Below are 20,032 nucleotides of genomic sequence, written 5' to 3'. Positions count from 1 at the left end.
ATGTTATTGTCTGCTCACCTCTGACTAAATACCACAAGGTTTTGTTTAAACAGGAAGTAAAACAGTGGCAGCCTGGAGAGCTGTGGTAACATCGGGCTTCCAGGGATCCAGTGAGATGCCTGTGTGCTATCTGAGGACGGGTTTTCACGAGGTGTCATGATTGCACGTCCAGTAAAAGCGGATAAAATTTGTCCCTAGAACAGCAACCAGGTTTCAAAACCTCTAAACTCACTTTTATTCTAAACAGCAATCACGGTGCATCCTGTGCTCGGCCGCTCAAGTGTTTTCTTTACGTTTCCCACTGAGCTCAAAGTGTAATTAATCTGGTTACGGTAAATGAAGTGCACCGATGATTCTGCGGTTTCGTGCTGTGGAGAGAAAAAAGCTGAGGTACTGTTTGTGGGGAGATTTATACAACAACTGGTCACTTTAAACAGAACCCATCTCATTCGTGGCCCTTGACTGGAGCTGAAGCCTCTGAAAGTTAACAAGTAGAAAACAAAGTGCAAATCGAGACGGTGGAAATAAATAGTTGGACCTCGGGCCGCTGCTTTAGTTTAATCTAATCAAGGACGCCTGTTTCCATGAGGCTTATTGTTGTGCATCCTCACATGGATGAAAGAGATGGAAACCGTTCCGAGGTTGAGCCACAGCTGCTTTGGTGACTCCTACTTTCCCCAGCTTAGCATGTGAGAGAATTACAATAACACTGCCCGCTCACATCTGTCGTCACAAGTCCTTTACATCACTTAAATATTAGGTTATTATAAAGGATTTGAGAAAGATCGAGCTCCAGTTCCACATTTTGCTCTACACAGGCAGTAAAAGGGAGAAGAGTGTCCTCCTATGCAGCAACTCCAGCTGTAAGTATTGTATACACACTGTGGACGCTCCTCAACACAAACAGGTAAATGATGCGGGGATGAAATGTTTACAGCACAGCTTCCGCCACTTACAGTAAACCGGCCTCCACTGAGGGTCCGTTGAGTACTGGAAAAAAACTAAAAAGGACGAGGCTGAATTCGGACATTCCCGTACTCAGGCAACCGCATCTAATAGGATCACGGGGGTGTGAGGAGGAGACAGACGGCAAGAGCTCTGAAGAACACGCCTGTCAACTGGGAGGGTTCAAGGACAGATTTATAAATCCTGTCAGCAAAAAGGAATGTTCGATGTTATTGTGAGGTTGATATATTTAGGAAACTCTGCATCCACCTACATTTGGTATTAAGACTTCTCTGTGCGGACTTTAAATGATCAGTTATAATAAAGCTGACCCTTCCTGTCATCAGGCACCGGTCACTGAGCTGAGTTAACGTTAGGAGAATATTAAGGATGTCACGAAGAGTTTCAGAAATAGTGATGAAATAAAATAAATTCATTATTAGTTAAACAAATAACTTCAATGCTGTGGAAGCGCTGGATTCATTACACTCTTACCTCTCAAAGCCGATTTGTCGGATGGATTTCTCCCACGTGGAACCTGAACACAGAGATACAAATCATGAGAAGACAACTTTTTCCTACAGTGTACAAACAGCTAATTATTTCTTAGTTTATTATTCAAAATTTATAATAATATGCAGCACCCTCCAGCTTCGTTAAAGCCAATAATATGTATTGTTTTCCTTTATTACATTTAATCCACAGGTGAGGAAAACATAATCACTGTTGAGAAAAAGAAGCGACACGTCAAGTAAACAAGAAAACAAAAAAGGTTTCACGTGAGCATCTCGACTCATTAATTAGGCGCTGAACCGTTGTTGTGCACAGTGAGGAGAACTAAGATATGACAGATCAACTGTAGAATAATAATAATACCGAGCAGCCTCATATAACCTGAAACCTTTTGGGTCTACAGCCTAATTAGTGATCCACGGCTGCTCAAATGCATCATCTACAAGCCAGAGGGGGTTAAGTGGACTTGATGAGGAGCAGAGCCAGAGACCTGCACAAGAGGAAATAAGGTCCACTGGTGTTTTTGTAAAAACCTAATAATGTGCCACAGAGGTTGATAAAGTCCATTGATCGCTTAATGCCCCGTCTGGTTCTCGAAATAGAAGCTTTGGGCCTAAAATACAAGAGGAAAAACAGTCGGTTAAACATCTGCAACAGCTGACTTCCTCCAGCCCAAACTGAGCCTGCAGGTGTCAGAGGGACAAATCACTCAGGACCGACGCCAAGTGAGTCTTATCCACGGGAGGAAGAGACAGAGATTGTGTAACGCAGGGTGTGAGACTTTCTTCCAGTCGAGGTGACTCCGCTTTCCTCCCGAAGCCGAGCACCCAAAAATACCTGTCCTTCCTTTGGACTTAATGTGAAGATCATAAAACACCCTTTGTACTTACTGGTCCGTTAACCTCCCAGCATGGCTCTGCACCCTCTCCGCTGTCCCTGGGGCCTGATTCACGCTGCCCTTTTCCACAGAGACCGGTGATGTGCAGAGTCAACTTTTCAGCCCCTCGTAACTATCATCACAGAGAAGTCAGTGAATGCCTCATATCTGGGGAACAGGGTGTGTGTGGATGTGGAGGAGCGTTAAAGGTCGACCACAGAGACCAGGGGTGTTAATGAAGGTCCATCCCTGAGGAGTTTGTCTCCAAACAGCCGTTCAACAGACTGTTTAACCTTAATGAGCCGGGGGAAATATCAACTGTCAGATATCAGGGGCAAGACAAACTTTTTGGTACTTATGGTTTGTTTTAACTTTCTCAGAGTCCAGACGGACGCGGCTGCTGCTACAAAAGGACGATGACGGCCCAGAAAGTTATTAAGATATCACAGGAAAACATCTTAACGAGACTGTGGTTTATATTGTTTTCGGTCACTCCCAGGCAATTTAGTCGACATTATCTGAAGTGTAGCGAGCTCCACCCATCTGGTGACGGGTAATCCAAACGCACGGGCTCCCAGCGTGCTGAGTCAGCACGGCGGTATGACCCCCGACCCCAGAGGAAGACGACTCCACCTCATCTGGTGACCAGTCGCTGACCTGTTCTAGCAGCTGGAGGTGTTCACTTTGTGCTGGAAAGCTTTTCTCATTCATACACAACTTGGTTTACTTCTCTAATGGTGTATTTGGCCACAGCGGGTAGAGGAAATTATATGAAGTCATCTGATGGGGGGGGGGTTCACCGTGGAGGAAGAGGACTCTTTGTTTACACTCGGCTGCCAAAAGGAAAAGGGTGTCAGGGGGCTAAACACCAGATATAGAAATCTGAGATAAGTCTTTTTCTCAGAAATGTAGGAGGTGGATTCAAGTGGACAAAGACTAATGTCCGGCTTCCTGTTGCATGTGCAATAAATAACAAACGTTAGATTACATTAATTTCAGGAAGAGCAAATCCCAACAATATGTATATAAATCAGCACAATGGAGCCAACGTCCAAAATGTAAACTAAGGGAAAATACTTAGCCTACTTTCCACACACACGTATTTAGATTAACAGCTTCTTCAGCATCTCCTCAGCCTCAGATTAGTTCATCATCATCGTGTGTGTGTGTGTGTGTGTGTGTGTGTGTGTGTGTGTGTGTGTGTGTGTGTGTGTGTGTGTGTGTGTGTGTGATGTTAGATTTCCTCCTCACCCCCCCACCCTGCCTCATTAATTGTCCGATGACAGCCAGGATCCACCAGCTGTTCACTGTGAGGCAATTCTGAGCAGTGCAGTGACTCCGCTGCTAAACGACGCTGATAATGACTCGACTTCACCGAAGTGACGATGGAGCTTTATTATGCAAAGTCTGAAACCTAAATACTGACATAAAGGCTACAGATACTCAACTCGTTTATAACACCAGGAGGAGGCTGTATTCATGGGTCTCAGACTTAAATACTCCTGGTCACAATATGACCAAACCCAGAGAGATGATCACTGGTTTTTGGGGGGTGGGGGCGTATCTTGCACTTATTGCACAGGGACATTTAAGACCGACAGGAAATGAGGTGGCAGAGCACAGGAGGATATCACACAGCGAGTCCTGCACTCTAACCTCTCGGCTCGAGGTGTCTCCAGTTGTTTGATGCCCCTGGTTTTACATTTTGTTGTGGTCTAACGAATCCCTTGAAAAAGACCAAAACCAACAATTTGAGTTAGTCTGTAAACACTTTACCACTTCCCCTTCTCTGTCTGGTGCTCTCAGTCCCGCGGCTATTTTCTGAAGATATAAAAACTTAACAAGACCAAAACAGAGTCTGAAACCACTCCCTTCTCACTGTGCAGTGCACAACAGTTACCTTCCGCCACTTTGTTTAAGTGTCTGAAGTCAGAGTGAGTGAAATTACCCTCAAATATTCAGCAATGGAAAGAAAAGTCATGTCCGTGCCACGTGTGCATGGAACCTTCTGAATGCTAACACGAGCAAACAGGCACTCAGAGGAAATGTTAAGAGACGGTGAGAGCAGCAGGAGACATCCGGGGGACGTAACCTCTGAGAACCATGAATGTGTCTGCAGCCGATTTCATGGCAATTCATCCAGTGGCATGTTCAGTCAGAACCTCAGAGGTGAGCTGACTGACACTGGCATCTGTAGAGCGGTTTATAAACAGTCCAGATGTGAAGCCGTGCAGCAGACGTGGTTAAAAGTTCCTCACAGATATACACAATAACATCATCATTTCCTGAAACTGTATTTTTCAGGGTATTTTGGTTGTTTTCGTGAGTATTTTCACTATTAGTACAGTGTTAGTGTGTTATTTGTGAGTTTTTGTCCCATCCATAAATCATATGTCTTGGTTTTTAACATTTAAACCGTTTTTCTAACAAGTGCTGCTGAGTTTAACACGTCAACCTTTCTTTCTGAGGTACACATGAAAATTAGGTTTGTTATTTGGAAGTGAAATGAAAATTAAAGCTTCTCAAACCACAAATAATGTTCCAAACCATGTTAAATTTCCTTGTAATGCAAGAAACTATTACGTAAAGGGACGTATGTAAAAGAGAGAGGTGGATATACACAGTTTAGATCTGGAGTTATACATAGAATTTACGGTTTCGTGCCATCAGGGATTTATCTGTGAGGAGCGTGTGGCTCTTGAGGCCTCGGTAATAAAGATCTCCTTGAGTGAATATTTAGTCTGCCCTCTCTCAGAGGCTCTGTGTGTTTCTGCCTCAGACGATAAGGTTCCTTCTGCCTCCCGAGCAGAGCTGTGCTGCGCCCCGGACGCTGCAAAGTGAGTCGCCTCCATTAGAGAGAACAAGTCATTAGAACACAAGGTCAGGGTCTGTCCCGTCCGGACACCGATTTCACAGTTTGATACGGTGTCATGAGAAGTCGAACGCCAGCCGTTAACACCTTCCCCACACCGGCTCTCAGACACTGTTTCCTTTACTGGCAGCGAGAATCTGGGCGGCACAAGGAGGCTAATCACACTGAGGAATGTGTGAGATTCATAAATCTTCCCAATGTGGCTAAATGCAATAAGAGCAGGGATGTGTACAGAGATTGTGAATTATCATCACAGGGAGTATTTTTACCTCCTTCTGCCGATGGAACGTGTCTTCACTTAGTTCTTTAGGTGGAAACTTTCCCTCGGGTGGTGTGAGAGCTTCACCCTCTCTGCAGATAAACGACCCTGTGACACTGCACCGAGGGCTCAGGTCAGGGGGTGAGCACAGGAGCGGTCTGTGTGATGGATGGGTCACACGTGTGCACACACTGTTGTGAACATGTGGCCAAATAAGCAGAGATTCCTCCATGTTGGTCTCAAATGACAGGTCAGAGAAACGGAGGTATTCATTACCTACTCACCACTTTGCCGATGGAGGAGGCCGCCATGTTTTTTGTGAGTTGTTCAAACTGGACAAACTGAACCTTTTGAGTTTCTTTGACAACTGAAGGTTCTCTTTCGAGTTTCAGAGGGGAGGGTGAGGGGACGGGTGTTCAGCTGCAATGTGCAACTTCACCACTAGATGTCACTAAATTCGACACACTGAACCTTTAAGGAATTAGTCACCAAAAACGTGGAATTCGAGAGAACTCACCAGCAAGTCACACTATCTGGCGATATTTTCCAGCAGCCTAAATATCTAGATGAATCAACAACAACTCTCACTCTTCATAATGAGAATACTTGGCATAATTGTATTAGTTTGTGTTGTAACATTATGTCCATCTATAAACATTGCAAGAGCCATCATGGGGATAATGCTACTGGCACCACCCCATTAGAAAAAAAGGTTGGATTGTAGCTCTGGTCACCTTTGATTTCTACACCCACACCCAACAAACCTCACAGGGTGTGGAGCCGGGACTATAGAGGCTGCAGTGTACTCACAGTTGAAGTCGGAGCTGATGGAGTTCCCGGCCAGGAGGCTGTTGACGGTAATCTGATAGATGATGTGCATCAGCAGGAAGGACATACTGGTGAAGCACAGGGACTGCAGCAGGCGCCCTGTGTGGCCTGCGGGAGGAGAAAGGCCTGAAGTTAATCCACCACCACCACAAACTCTCACTTTTAAGGATTTCCACATGTTATTTCTACACTCAAAACACACAAAGAGTATCTCTCTTTCATCCGTTCAACCACTGAGACATTTCTGAGTTGTGCAACATTCAGAAGTGTCTCGTATTTCTGAATTCTCAAAGCAATCTCAGGGCAGGACTGTATTTGAACATGGACAGCTGTTTCCTATCGCGAAAAACTCAGAGAACAATGATTCATATTCATGCGATCAGCTGTGGTGCTGTTTCGTATGAACTGGTTAGGACGGTGGAGGTGACTGGGAGAGCACCCGAGGGGGATTTTTCAGTGGATCACGACACGTATCCTGTTAATGAAATGGCAACGCTGCTATTGAGTAAAGCTTATTTGGGTTGAAAAGTCAAATAAACATTCCTGTGGCCCACGAGACCTCGGATTCTCTCCGAGCCCCCAGCTGATCGGCAGAGGAGCAGAACCAGACCTCGTACCTGATCTCACTCTTTGGTTTTCAGTTTGAGAAGCTTTTAAAAGTTCAAAGATGAATATCTGGCTTTTCCAAACCTATATAATGGCAACATATCGGCGTTGATGGACCCAGTGTCTTAATGTTATGCACAATCAGTTAAGAGCACAGTTAGTGGACGGTAGTGATCCGAGGAGGGATGGATGAGCGGAGTCGGAGGAGCTGCCACAGCTGTTCACCACATGGACCTTTTATAGTGCCCCTACAGGTATTTGGGATAATTTCAGGAGTTGTTATGGTGATAATTCTCGACAGTAGGATATTTTTCTGACAGGCAAAAATTAAAATGTTGATCATAAGGGAAGGATGAGTGTTTGTTGACGTCATCACAATATTTCTTGCTGCCCCCTGAGAGACGCAGTTTACATATCTGCACAATTTATTCCACTGGTTCTTATTAAATGAACTGCATCCTTGCCGGGAACACATAATAGCTGCACTGTAGTGTGGCACAACACCCTGGCAGAGCGCTGCTGCTGCTGCTGCTGAGCCTCGGGCCGCTGTGAACTTCATCAAATGTGCACCAACAACACAACCAGCTTATTAAAATGTTGAAGTGAAAACAATTTGTGGTAATTTCCCATTGCAATTCCCTGGGAGGGAGAAGAATGCTGGTAAATATGAGGAGTGTTTACGAGCTGCTGCAGCCACGTTGGTCCGAGGGCTCAGGACAATCCACCGCTTTGGCTTCTTTGACCTTATTTTCCTATTTAGTGAAACTGTTTTTCCGTTAAATTGCTTTTTGTCTTGGTCTCCTGATGCTCTCCTCCGATGAGTATATTCATGTCACTTCATACTCAGTCTGAAAATACCTCCTCCCGAGTATTCTTAAAAAACTGCTCTAAAAAAAAAGAGAGGGCATTGTTTAAATTTAAGAGATACTGTTTTTCCTCTAATCAATCAGAGAATCCATTCGGAAACATTAGGATCTGATTCAACCTCATGGAAAAGTTTGAGAAACAGTTTGAACACCGACGCAATTTGGCCCCGTGCACAGGGGCCCGGAGCCAGACCTAAGATCTGGAGGAGGAACAATAAGGACGGATGATAAACCGAAGAGAAGTGTCCAGACGACCTCTGTTAGAAGCTCAAACATAAACCTGATAAATCAAGCATAAGAGACATTTATACAGATTCATGCTTCGGTGGTAAAAGGGTGTCTGAGGGAAATGATGGTGTCGATCAAACGAGGCAGGTAGCACCGACGCTAACGGATCTTAAAAAGCCGGCTGCACACACACGAGAATCAGTTTAGATCCTGCTCACTGGCTCTGGGGATTTAATGCCTTCAAGAGGCATCGGAGCCAAATACGGCCAATTAAGACATTAGAGAGTAAATCACAAACAACTACGATAAGTTTGTCTGCAGATCTGGAAACGGAGAAGTGCACAGGGCCGTGTCCTCAGGCTTTTTCAAATGATACCTAATGCATTATTCATGTGTAACATTTGGTTTAGATCAACTTTACAGATCCAGCTGCTGCACGTCCTTTAGATCTGAGTAGACAAGAACCAAACAGACCATCAAGACAAACTCAGCTCCATCTCTTTATCTGTGTGAAACAGTTCGTAAAATGTAGAGTGCGACTCATTTGTGCACAGTTACATGTAGTTGTTATACCATCAGTGTGTATCTGTAGGTTTACACAGTTTGCATTGATTGGGCAGATCTGCAGACATAAGCAGATAAATATCAACTCCACAGATTATCCCCTTAATATTTCAATCAGTGATAAACTCTAAACTGTCTTTAATACATTTGAACAAGTGATGCAGGAGATTAATCAAAATCATCCCCAACTATGAACAGCTGTAATTTACAAAGTTACAAAATCATGTGGAGCTCAAACTAAATATTTTTCATCTCAACAAAACCCTGTTAGTCCTGCACTAGTTCTACTTTCCACTCAGTTTACAATCAGTAGAAATAATCCTGCTGCTGGGACGGGTTCACTGTCATGTCCTCAATCTGTCTCCTGCCGTCCTGCTCTCTCAAGACACACATGTGAGGAGAACATATGAGGATCAAGTCCCGTCAGCTTTTACACTAAAAGAATATCTCATACTATCCGACACCTCAGGCAATTTACTTCACTTCTCTGGTGTTTCTGCTATTTTAAGTGATTTAATGCAAAAATGCCTTTTTTATATTCATTTCATTCTACAGTTTTTACTGTTTAAGTTGGTTGAACACCATCTTGTTAGCATTACAATGAATAGAGAATTAAGCTGAAGCAAAAATTACTAAACTCACACGACATTTCAACAGCAAACTGACAGACTGTTGATTTTGATGTTTAATTAAAAGCTCAAGTATTTACTAAGCAAACCTCAAATGAAACTGAACTTGGGCCTCTCACTGTAGCTCAACACTAAACAACTAATAAACATATAGAAACAAATCAGCAGATGAATCTACTATTAAAATGGAAGTAGTAGCTCATTGCTGTCTTGTTAGTAACAAAGAAAACTGTTGTGTATGTCATTTACTGTAATATCACATAAAACTAGATCATCTCAGGCGGGGACTTGATCTTATGGCTTCACGTCCACTCGGGGGGGTTTTCATCCAACATAGATCAATCTGGACACATCTGTTGAAGTCAACATGCAGCTTCACTAGAAGACTCCTCTCGTTAAGTATTGATGAAGAGTGTAAGTGGTCCACTCTCCGTCCTCTCTCCTCTGCTCTGCCTCTCTTCCTCCTTTACTTCCTGACTGTTATTGCAGCTGGAGATGAGCGGAGACGCCTCTCGCACTGGATGTTGTTCCTGCCGCCGATATGGCTTTATGTATTATTAAACACGGCATGTGGTCTCCGGCAGAACGCTCACATTATGAGCGGTCTGAGGGGGTGTGCTGTTAAATGTTTTGTGGTGAGGGCGGTGCATGAAGGCGTGGTGGAACTCCATGACCACAATCCCACATTTTACCACCTGTGAGGAGACGAGGCACCTCAGACGTCCAGAGTGATGAACGTCTCTTGAGAGGACAAGCGATGGCTGCACAATGTGAATGTTCACCTGGGTCGACTGTGGAGTTTGTTACTCAAACTCTCAAAACACCAGAGAGCTTAAAAACCAAACTGTGACTGAACCTTCAAATCAGCTGAATTAACTCATAACACTTCAAACCAATTTCCTTTTTTCTACTCAGCTTGTGTGTCCAATCTCATTTTTACATTTGCCTGTTCACAAAAAGCAGAAAACGATCATATTCATCAAGAGGACGTGAGGCCTGGCCCACACGGACTGTAGCTGCCTATCTCAGATCTGGCTCTGTGCATCATTCTTATTATTACAGATGGACGGGTGCCCGCACGGAGCCATATTACCTTTCATGGACTTACGCAGGTGCCAAATCCATCCTCAACTCAAAGAAATTCAAGTCCCCTGGAGGAGGCTTGTGTTACAAGGAACAACAATTCACACTGGAGACTCTTTGGGGGAAACATTCAAGTGATGGGACAACACGAAGAGAGATCTTACCCTGCATGGACTCGATCGAAGGCTCTGCAAAGAGCGGGAGGAGCAGGAGGTAGATGAGGTAGACGAAGGACAGGCCATTGTACCTGAACAGGCAAGCTGCGGAGACAGACAGAAAAACAAATCACGTTTAAATCAAAATAAACAACAGAAACGTTTTAATGTATAAATACAAGTGCTGTAAAAAGGGTATTTAGAGCTTTTGGAGCAATGCTGCATTACGTAACGTTTTAAAAGTACAATGAAATGCAGAAGTTGGCAGTGGCGACAAGCTGCTCGGTCATGAGTCATCACAAATCTGAGAGGAACATATGGCGAAGGTCAATAAAATGCTTCTGGTATAGAAAAGCTGCTCATACCAATGAAAACATTCTTCAACCCAGACTCCTACCCTCACAAGCCTTGTGATGAGCTGGTCTGGGATCTGCTGCACAAAGAGCCTGAGCTTCATTCAGTCTTTCAGGGAATCGACATCTACGACAACAACCCCCCGACATTTAACTGACTGCTCTGCCAGAGGTCAGATCTGCCGCTCTGTGAAGTGAGAGGCTTCACACAGGGCAGCTTTGTATCGTATGTGATGATTTCATTGTGTCAGAATCCCTCAGAATTTCATGGATGCTGAGAGTAATCGAAACTGGATCATTCTTTTATGAGAGAAATGTGAAAAAAGAGCACATGAGAGACGAAGCGCTGTCACGCAGCAGATGTCCCCGAACTGTACGCTGCAGGGTTGGAAACAGGAAAATAAAAGTTTGGAAGCCAAAACTGTAGATGACACATGGAGCGAAATGTCAGAGGGTTTGGTTTGAGTCCCTTTTATCAAGAGAGAAAGTGAGAGCTGATAAAACCATTCATCAATTCTGCATATTTGTAATTTTATATTGTAAAATTTGATTCTTTTATTTTTTATTTCAGTGAATTCATTTGGCAGCTGTCTGGATAATTAAGAAATCACTTTTCATTGTAAACTTTCCCACTTTGGGTTTTACACTTTGTGATGTGATGGACATTTTTCACCGTTTCCTAACTTTTTTAAAAACTTAATGATTCGTAGATTAACCAATAAAGAATTAGCTGATTAACTGAGGATGAAAATAGTCATTAGTTGCAGCCGTGTACTTTGTATTTAATGAACTGTTTCACTAATTGTCGCTACACACTGGATTATGTAACTCCACACACACACACACACACACACACACATACACACACACACACACACACACATTAACACCAACTGTCCAGGCACACAAGGGAAGTTGTTTGAGCTCATGATGAAAGTTAAAGCACTTAAGTGCAAACAAGACTTCCAAAAAAAACCATTAATTGATGTATTGATCCGTAGCACACCTCATTTCCCCGAGTCGTCGCTCCGACCATCTGCACCGAGGCTTTTACCAGTTAAACAGCTCACGTCACCTGCTGACTGAACACCAGTTAGAGTGTCCAGAGTGAACCAGTGGATCAAACCACTGGAGAAAACCACTTCGACGCTGGAGCTCGGACGTGAATTTTAATGAGTAGCGATTACAAATCTGTGAAATAAACTCAGATATGTGTGCTAGCGAGCAGGAATGAGCAAAAACGATAAAACCGATTAATATGACATTTTGGTGCAGATCCGGATGAAGGATTGGTTTTTACTTGCTTTGACAATGCAGGATAGAAAATTTTTCAATATTTCTGTTGAATCCTCAGGGAATAATTCATGTTGAGGGGACTGATATTTATGAGCGTGTGCAATTTGGTGCAGAATCCAAACCAAAACACGGATCTAGTGAATTTAATGTGGTTTCATAAGGGGGACTGTTGGGCCTTGGCAGAGGTTTATGAGGGCTTTTCTAGTCATGCAACATTTACAACTCCCAGTTCTTATGAAGTATGCACCATGTGTGATAAGCTGTGTATCTTGGAGCTGCAGTTAGGAAGGAGGTGCACAGTGACGCTGTACAAAATGTGGACCCCCACTCTGGCCTCCCAAATCTCTGTTATAGCACTTATATCAACAAGCAGAAAGTTTACGACCTTGTGAGTTACCGTAAGTCGCAGAGATCGTCCCGTCGAGGCAGCTACTGGTCGACAACTACTGAGGAATTACATTTAACTGCTAAAAAATTGTGCTTTTATTTATCTTCGCAACCTCAATGGACTTATTCATCGACACCGGCGGTGACTCGTCTCATGCCGGAGTGAACCTCCTCGTTTTCTCTGGGCTCAGATCGAGACCAATGAAAACCAATAAAAATGTATAAATGTCGCCGGTGCTGTCGTCTTCAGGGGCGAAGCTCAAACAGCCGTGGATTTGTGATTGAGTGTCAAGTTTGTGTTTCAATTCAGTAAAAACACTAATATAATAGCACTAAAAAAAGCTCTTTTGGAATTATTGTTCATTTTGTTTTAAACAAGTAGACGAGAGACCTTTTTTTTTGTATTTTTTATTCCAGCCTCCTGGGTGAATTAACTTTTGGTCACTGCACCATTTCCATCCCCACCCACTTCATTTTATCTCAGTTAAATGTGGCATTAAATAAGCTCCAAAAATGCCCACTTTGCCCAAGTTGGCAGGCTGACTTCCCCCCGCCGCCCGTTATTCATCTGCTCAAACACAAACCTATTGCAGTCATTTGGTATCTGCGCTGTGAGGAGATAATCAGTGTGTGTGTGATTGGCTCCGCTCCAGCTGCCTGCCTGCCTGCAGACACTTGACCGCAGTCTTCCTGACCATTTGCCCGAGTGACTCACCAACTGAGGATTTCGACAGAGGGAATGAAAATAAACTGCCCTTGTTTTCAGACATCAGATTACTGAGAAGAAGAAAGAACAGAATTCCCATCTACGGCTGAATCGGGCTTTTGTCTTTCCCAGTTACATCTATTATTTCAGACACATGCAAAGCCTCAACACTACGAGCAAAGTGAAACCAGAGCCAACTGACTTCAGGGTTTTGAGCCCAAAACACAGAGATGTGGTGATGGGAGATAAGGTCGGTGCGGTGCCTGGCCAGGCCGAGCACGGGGAGATAACACAGGAATCTAAATCCCTCTGAGGGAAATAAGAGCAGAGCACAGTAAGTCACTGCTTTTTTATATTGTGGCTACAAAAGGTTTTTATGTATCATCTTGATTTTTCAACAAACCAAAACAGTTAATTGTTAATAAATTAATACAAACAGGACATATTTTAAAGTGCACAAGTCAACAAAATAAAATAACATCGTTCTTATGAAGGATTGTTGCATTTTATAAGTTTAAACTCAACACTATCTCTTTAAATTTGTACGGCTTTGCCTTGACGTGTACTTTGGTTCATGTCCCATCTGCTAACATGGAGGAGCTATTCTGCAGCCAGCCACCAGGGGGTGATTATAATGTTTTGGCTTCACTTTAAAGGAGCAGTCATGTCGTCCATCTTTATATAGAATCGTTGATCTTTCTTCTTATACAATGTTAAAATGGGGAATAAACTATAATTTGTATTTTTTCTTGAGGGAGAAACATGTTTTAATTTGCGATCTCTTCAATTTAAATTATGTTTAATGTCTGGTTTGTATTTTTACTATAGTTTTAGTCTCTGTGAGCTTTTAATTTAAAGATATTTGTAAAAAGGGTCGTTTCTACATCCACTTCTCCTCTGGTGCTGGACTCTGGCTGCTGTTATCTCCATGAAGCATCTGTGGAGCGATTTGTAAGCAGAAATTGATTTTGTCTTAAATTGCCTGGAATTAAAACTCAAACAGAGAACCATCATGTTTCCAGTGATGCACGTCCACTTGTGTCTGTCTTTTATTTGTGCTTGACTCTGCTGCAGCCGGGCCCGAGCAACACCACTGACCCGCTGCTCTGTCTGTAGATCCACGCAGGTTCCATGTCGGGGCCGGACATCTGGGAAACTACACGCTCATAATCATGTTCACACTCCAAACTCGGCCAGTAAACACATAAACAGGAGCCTGTTTGATCAGCCAAACTGTAACTGTGTGCAAATGTGTGTGTGAGTGTGTGTGGTGGAGGGACTGTGTACACACGGGCCCAGCAGTTCGGCACTTTTCAATAGAGGTGCTGTCAGATGGCCAACAGAAAACACAGACTTCAGCAGACGAGTCTTTCACTGGGACACGAGAACCGGGATCTGCAACGTATATTACTCTGGTGAACATATGCAGCAAGTGGGACGGAGACGTTCTGAGTCGGGGGACAGCTGCTCTGCTGTTTGTTCAGCACCACCAGGACAAAAACACGGTTTTACCGTCAATCACGTGACATCAAATCCAAAAACTAGAAGAACTGGGATGGAAACGAGAGACAGAGAAGAAATAAAACCTGAAATCCTTCCTATGACAAATAATCAACACAATACAATTAGCAGCTTTAGACTGTTTGCTGAAGGTTATTGGTTCATTCATGATTTGCTCCCAAAAGGATGTTTGCTTGTTTTTAAACAGGATTAGACCAAAGCAACAGAACGGATTTCCACTAAACTTTCTGGAAGGATGTGACATGAGTCAGAAAAGAACCCATTCAATTCTGGTGTGGATAATTTTTACTGATTTCCCAAGGAATCATTCAAGGATCTTGATGAAGAAGGGAACTGTGTGTGTGATTTGGTGCAGCTTGGTTGAACTTGGGCCTTGGTGGAGGAACCCACTGGTGGAGGAACCCACTGGTGGAGGAACCCACTGGTGGAGGAACCCACTGGTGGAAGAACCCACTGGTGGAGGAACCCACTGGTTTTAATAAAGATGAGATCCTCCGGCTGACAGAAACAGAGCAGTGGAAATCGCAGGTTGTGAATCAGGTGAAGCCGATGACCCTCTCTCCTCCCTGACGCCGTCTGCACTTGCATACGTTCCCCTCCGTCCACTTTACATTTCCTCCATCCTGTCGGCTGCGCGGGTGCAGAGTAGCTGTGCTCATTTGCACTTTGAAAAAACATCAAATATTAAAGGTATGTTTACGATAAAAGGGGAAGGCAATTCTTCTCTCCCTCACAACCGCATTATTTATTCATAGTGTTAAAACGACTTTCCACGAATTAATGGAGACAATGCATGGCCTCACAATTGCTTTTGGAAATAAAGGTGGGCATCGGGCTGTCAGTGATGCATTATGGTGGTACTGAGTGGGTCTTATCTATGGAAAGCATGCTGTTAGCGTTCACGTCAGCATAATAAGTCTCACGCAGACACCAGCGAGGAACCTCAGTGGCAGCTAGACACTAATCTTTCTTCACTTGTGGCCTACCACAGAATCACTGCCTCGAAACCCAAAGTAAACTGCATTTAATAGAGTCTGCGTCCAAGGCGTCGTCAAACCTCCGGCTCCATCTCTCTGCAAAACCTGCCTCTCAGAGCGAGACCTCTCCGTCACCCGGCTCCGAGCCACTAACACTCCCTGTTGGGTCCAAACAAGCCGCCGGGTTTGAGTATGAATCACCTAAAATCTGCATAGCAAAAGAATGAATCAAGCAAAACATCCAACAACACAGCAACCGCAGCGTCTTAACAAAGTTAGAGAGTCCAATAAACAAAGCGACCGAAGTTGGAGGGAATGAGACACAACACACGACATGTAGCTGTAACACTGTCAAGGCTGTGTAAATGTTAATCAATAGTATTAACACCGCGCCGCGTCCAGTCAGCAGCTAAACAATCAATAACAACACAAACGATTCAATGATGACTCATTAATAGACACTGGGGCCAAACTCCAAAACCACAATGGAAACTAAATCACCAGAGCTCTATAAGCGCACGTGTGTTTTAATGTGACTACAGTGTATCTGGGTACTCTTTAAACCTTTTGACCCTGAAATTCATTTATTTCTCTTGTGCAAATTGAAATAAAACTGATTAAAATGAAACCAGGAGTAGAGAAGTTTGTGATGTCGGGGTTTTAGTGCCTCCTGTTTGGTTACCAGACATTTGTAGACTTCCTCGCTGTCGCGTAAACACTGAGCAGTGACAGGATGCTCTGCTGTCGGGCTGTTTCCCTTTCTACTGCTTCCAGTAAGAATGTGACATGTGAGGGAACAGAGCTGACACCTCCCGCACATGATGATGTTTGTAATGTATATACCAGCTGGTGTGGGAATCGTGTTTGGGTTCAGTTTAGAAGCACAGATCTCAGAGGTGATGGAGGAATGAACTCTGACCTCCGGCATCATGGGGTCAAACCTCATAAACTCTAAATAGATGCTCACCCAGGCTTAAATCTGCTGCTCCTGACATCCAACACACAAATACTTCAAGTTCGTGCCATGGGAGTTTTAATTCGGGTCAGATTATCAGTGCACTAAAGGTGGAAAAGGGAGAGTTTTGAAGAACAGTCTTCATTTAGCTGCATTTCAGTATAAACAGAAATATGAGGATGGTGGATTAACTCCATCACTGTTGATCGATCAATCATTCAACCACACCTCGACCACAAGCAGCAGAACAGACCGAATACAGACGCGTAAAACCCTGGATCAGAGATGGAGACTCACCGGCTGCGAGACACACAGGCAGCAGCAGCCTGAAGATCAGCCCACACACCATCTCAGAGGCCATGGCTCCGGGCAGCCCGTGGTGAACCAGGTGAAAGTCGCAGTGGGGAATTGTCTCTCTTAAGATTTCTCTCGCATCCCAAACTCAAACTGCCGCTCTTGTCAAGTCAAATCCCAGCTGGCGTCAAACTGGTGCGCTCCTCCAAACGGCCACATCGGCTCCCCGTCATGGCACCTGGACCCCGGTGGTTATTCCACGGTTACCGAGGCTCCCTGCAGCAAGCATGTCACCGGGGGGTGCAGGACACCATCGTGGGTTAGTTGCTCTCGATCGTTGATGTCATGTTGGAGCTGCAAGAAACGCGGAGAGGCAGAGGGACTCAGGTGCGCGCAACGCAGGGGCTGGCCCGGCGCGTAAAAATGCCGGATGAAGGAGCCAAAAAGTCCTAAAACCCAATGAACCCTGCTTTTAACAACTAAACCACATCAAGGAGGAAAAAGTCCCAAACACTTGTAAGTTAAAAGACTCGATCTTTTTTATAAAACCTGATGGGAACGATGAGAGCAAGCGGATAAATGAACCACCGCCTCTCCTTTAGTCCCTCTGCTGAAATTTGACTTTCTGACTTCTGGTGCTCTCCAACAGGCGGCTGCAGGATGAGGGTGTGACTGACCACGGGCTCAGCCAATCACAAGTCCTCCTCTGCTAACCAGCCCAGCCCTCTGGGATAATTGGAAGCGGGAGGAGGTAGGATGAAAATACAAGTATTGAAAGAAAACACATTTGTTTTATTCCCCTGAAATATGATTTCACAGCTTAGTATTTAATCTACATATTTATAGGGATCAGATAAGAAGGAGGACCGGCTGAAGGATTCCACTCAGCATCACATCCCTGCAGGTCCAGTCCAGTTGTGCTATAAGAGAGAAACAGGGACCCCCACTGGTTGGAGACCAGTCTGCACGAGTCAGCACACTTTCCCCTCACTCTGATTACCAACAAACAGGCCTGACACGTTTCTCCTCAGAGGCAGGAAAAATCCTTTCTACCAGAATGTTCTCAGTCCCTGAAATAATATTGAACCCTGCACGACAGGAATCTTCTGCGTGTGCACGTAATCCAATTCTCCGCTGAGTAAACAGGATCAGTATCGTGACTCAAAGGGCTCCGAGATGTTTATAAAGTTGGGGACATGTCAGATGGTTTGCATCATTGCGGTGAAAGTTGTGTGTAGTTGAATGTTGTGTCGTCCAGAGGTTACGTCCTTGTGACTGCTCCTGCAGCGTCCTTAAGAAAATAACTTTATCCTGACTGCTGAGGTCAACAGTAAAACTAATCTCTGTCTCAGTTGATCACTGGAATTTACAGTCAAGAAACAACTATAACTTTAAATCTAAAACTTTTGGAGAATACAATTTCTATCTCTTCTTTTTTTTCCTCATCAAAAAGAGAACGCCAACACTCTCATGTTCCTTAGTGATCCTCATAAATCCTTTATGAGAATTTCTACTGGAAGCATTAACATCTGCCTTCCAAAAGATTTTAGAGATTTAAAGAGTGAATTAAAATAAATGATTGACATGTTGCACACAGTCAACTTATTGATGAGTAAACTCCATTGTGACACCAGCACTGAGCCTGGCTGCTACTAATGAATATTTTCATTATGGATTAATTTGCTGACTAATTACTGGATTCAATGATCGATTGTTTGGTTTTTAAAATCCAAACATTTCAAATCTCAAAGTTGAATAAAAAGAAAAAAGCTGGAGCCCTTAACTGTTTAATATTTCTATATATAAAATGACTTTAATAGTTATTTATCTTTGTAATTAAACACATTTATAGATCATTATGTTTACTTTTCCTTATGTTAAAATTTGTGTTTATTTCTTCATTTTTTAAATTATTTTTTCACCTTTTTCCTTTTGTGGGACTAATTATTAAGATAATTTATTTGATTTTCTATTCTTAATTTTTCTTGTCACATTACAAGGATTTATTTGTATTAATCATTCACCTTTTGTTGAATCTACTGTTGGGTAATTTATACCACAGCATCATATTTCTATATTGTATAACAATCTTGATTTTCAAAGAACCTGTCTAAAGCTGTCATTAAAAAGATGAATATTTCTTCTTAAAAACATAAAGGACTATGAATTATCATAAACTGTAAATACTCAAACACACAAGTATAAGTATGTGTTGAGTTTCTTATATATTTGTGAGGACCAGTGACTCAGTCCCTCTGTGTTCGTGATTTATATCTTTTCCTCTTTCTTTAATACAGAAGTGAACTGAGTCCGCTCAGTGTTTAATGTCACAGAGACAGAATCCATCATGTTGCTCCACTCGTTTCTTTGGGTCGGAGCCGTTAGTGAGTCACTGAAACTTGAGGTAAAATATCATTAAGATGCTGGAGCTGCTCCACTGAGAACCTGAGTGGACTCACTGAACATTCTCCTGAGTTTTTGTGACCTTCGTTTTTTAAATAACAGCAAATGTTTAATGCTCTAAATCTCTCAGAGAGTCTGAGTATGTTATTTCCTTTATCCCTATTTCATTTTCTGAAAAGATAATGGAGAGCGTTAACACTCATGTTTGATTGGGACACAAATTAATCCTCTCGTTTTACAAAATGATCTGATTGGTGGTTAGATGTATGTTTTCGATGGTCCTGATTGCTGGGAAGAGCATCAAAGTGGCAGTAAACACATTTCCCTGGAAATATATAAGTGTGGAAATTACTGTTACTGGTTTCCTCCTTTTATCCCAGTTTAAAAACACTTAAAACTCCACTCAGGGTTATTTATCACCACCATTAAAAGAAGCTGCGTTTAAGGACAAGCCGAGGAGCGCTGACCTGATGTTTACTTGTTGTGTACGGATGAAGGGGAGAGGCCAAGTTTTTTACTGAAGCATTAACATATGATTAAAACCAATCAATCACAGTAGCTTTGATATGTTTAACGACTCTATTGACAAGGAAATGATCCATGTTGTTATTTCCTCCTCGGTGCATTAGGCAGGAGGAGAGAGGGGCCTGGTGGGAGGCGTCAGTCGGACCACGTGGGAAAGCACGGGGCACTTAAGGCAGCAGAGGTCCTGCTC

General features: G+C 43.4%; 1 protein-coding gene and 1 long non-coding RNA gene across 3 annotated transcripts in view; one reads left to right on the top strand and one right to left on the bottom strand.

The window, feature by feature from the left end:
• Positions 1-17,554, bottom strand: part of LOC128454238 (piezo-type mechanosensitive ion channel component 2) — a 62,247-nt gene extending 44,693 nt beyond the window's left edge. For both annotated transcript variants that reach the window (XM_053437543.1, XM_053437545.1), the window contains exons 1-4: positions 16,918-17,554; positions 10,435-10,530; positions 6,277-6,402; positions 1,441-1,483 (exon numbers count right to left, since the gene is read on the bottom strand). In XM_053437543.1, coding sequence (XP_053293518.1) covers positions 1,441-1,483; positions 6,277-6,402; positions 10,435-10,530; positions 16,918-16,981 — 329 coding nt within the window. In that variant the 5' untranslated portion in view covers positions 16,982-17,554. The remainder of the gene's footprint in view (positions 1-1,440; positions 1,484-6,276; positions 6,403-10,434; positions 10,531-16,917) is intronic.
• On the top strand, positions 17,120-17,804 carry LOC128454324 (uncharacterized). Its single transcript, XR_008341622.1, has 3 exons — positions 17,120-17,430; positions 17,564-17,665; positions 17,761-17,804. It is a non-coding gene; the product is annotated as an uncharacterized LOC128454324 (long non-coding RNA).
• Positions 17,805-20,032: the final 2,228 nt, after the last annotated feature.

Source organism: Pleuronectes platessa, chromosome 13 (assembly GCF_947347685.1).
Source record: "Pleuronectes platessa chromosome 13, fPlePla1.1, whole genome shotgun sequence".
NCBI classification, from domain to species: domain Eukaryota; kingdom Metazoa; phylum Chordata; class Actinopteri; order Pleuronectiformes; family Pleuronectidae; genus Pleuronectes; species Pleuronectes platessa.
This window is presented reverse-complemented; position numbering and strand designations above follow the sequence as displayed.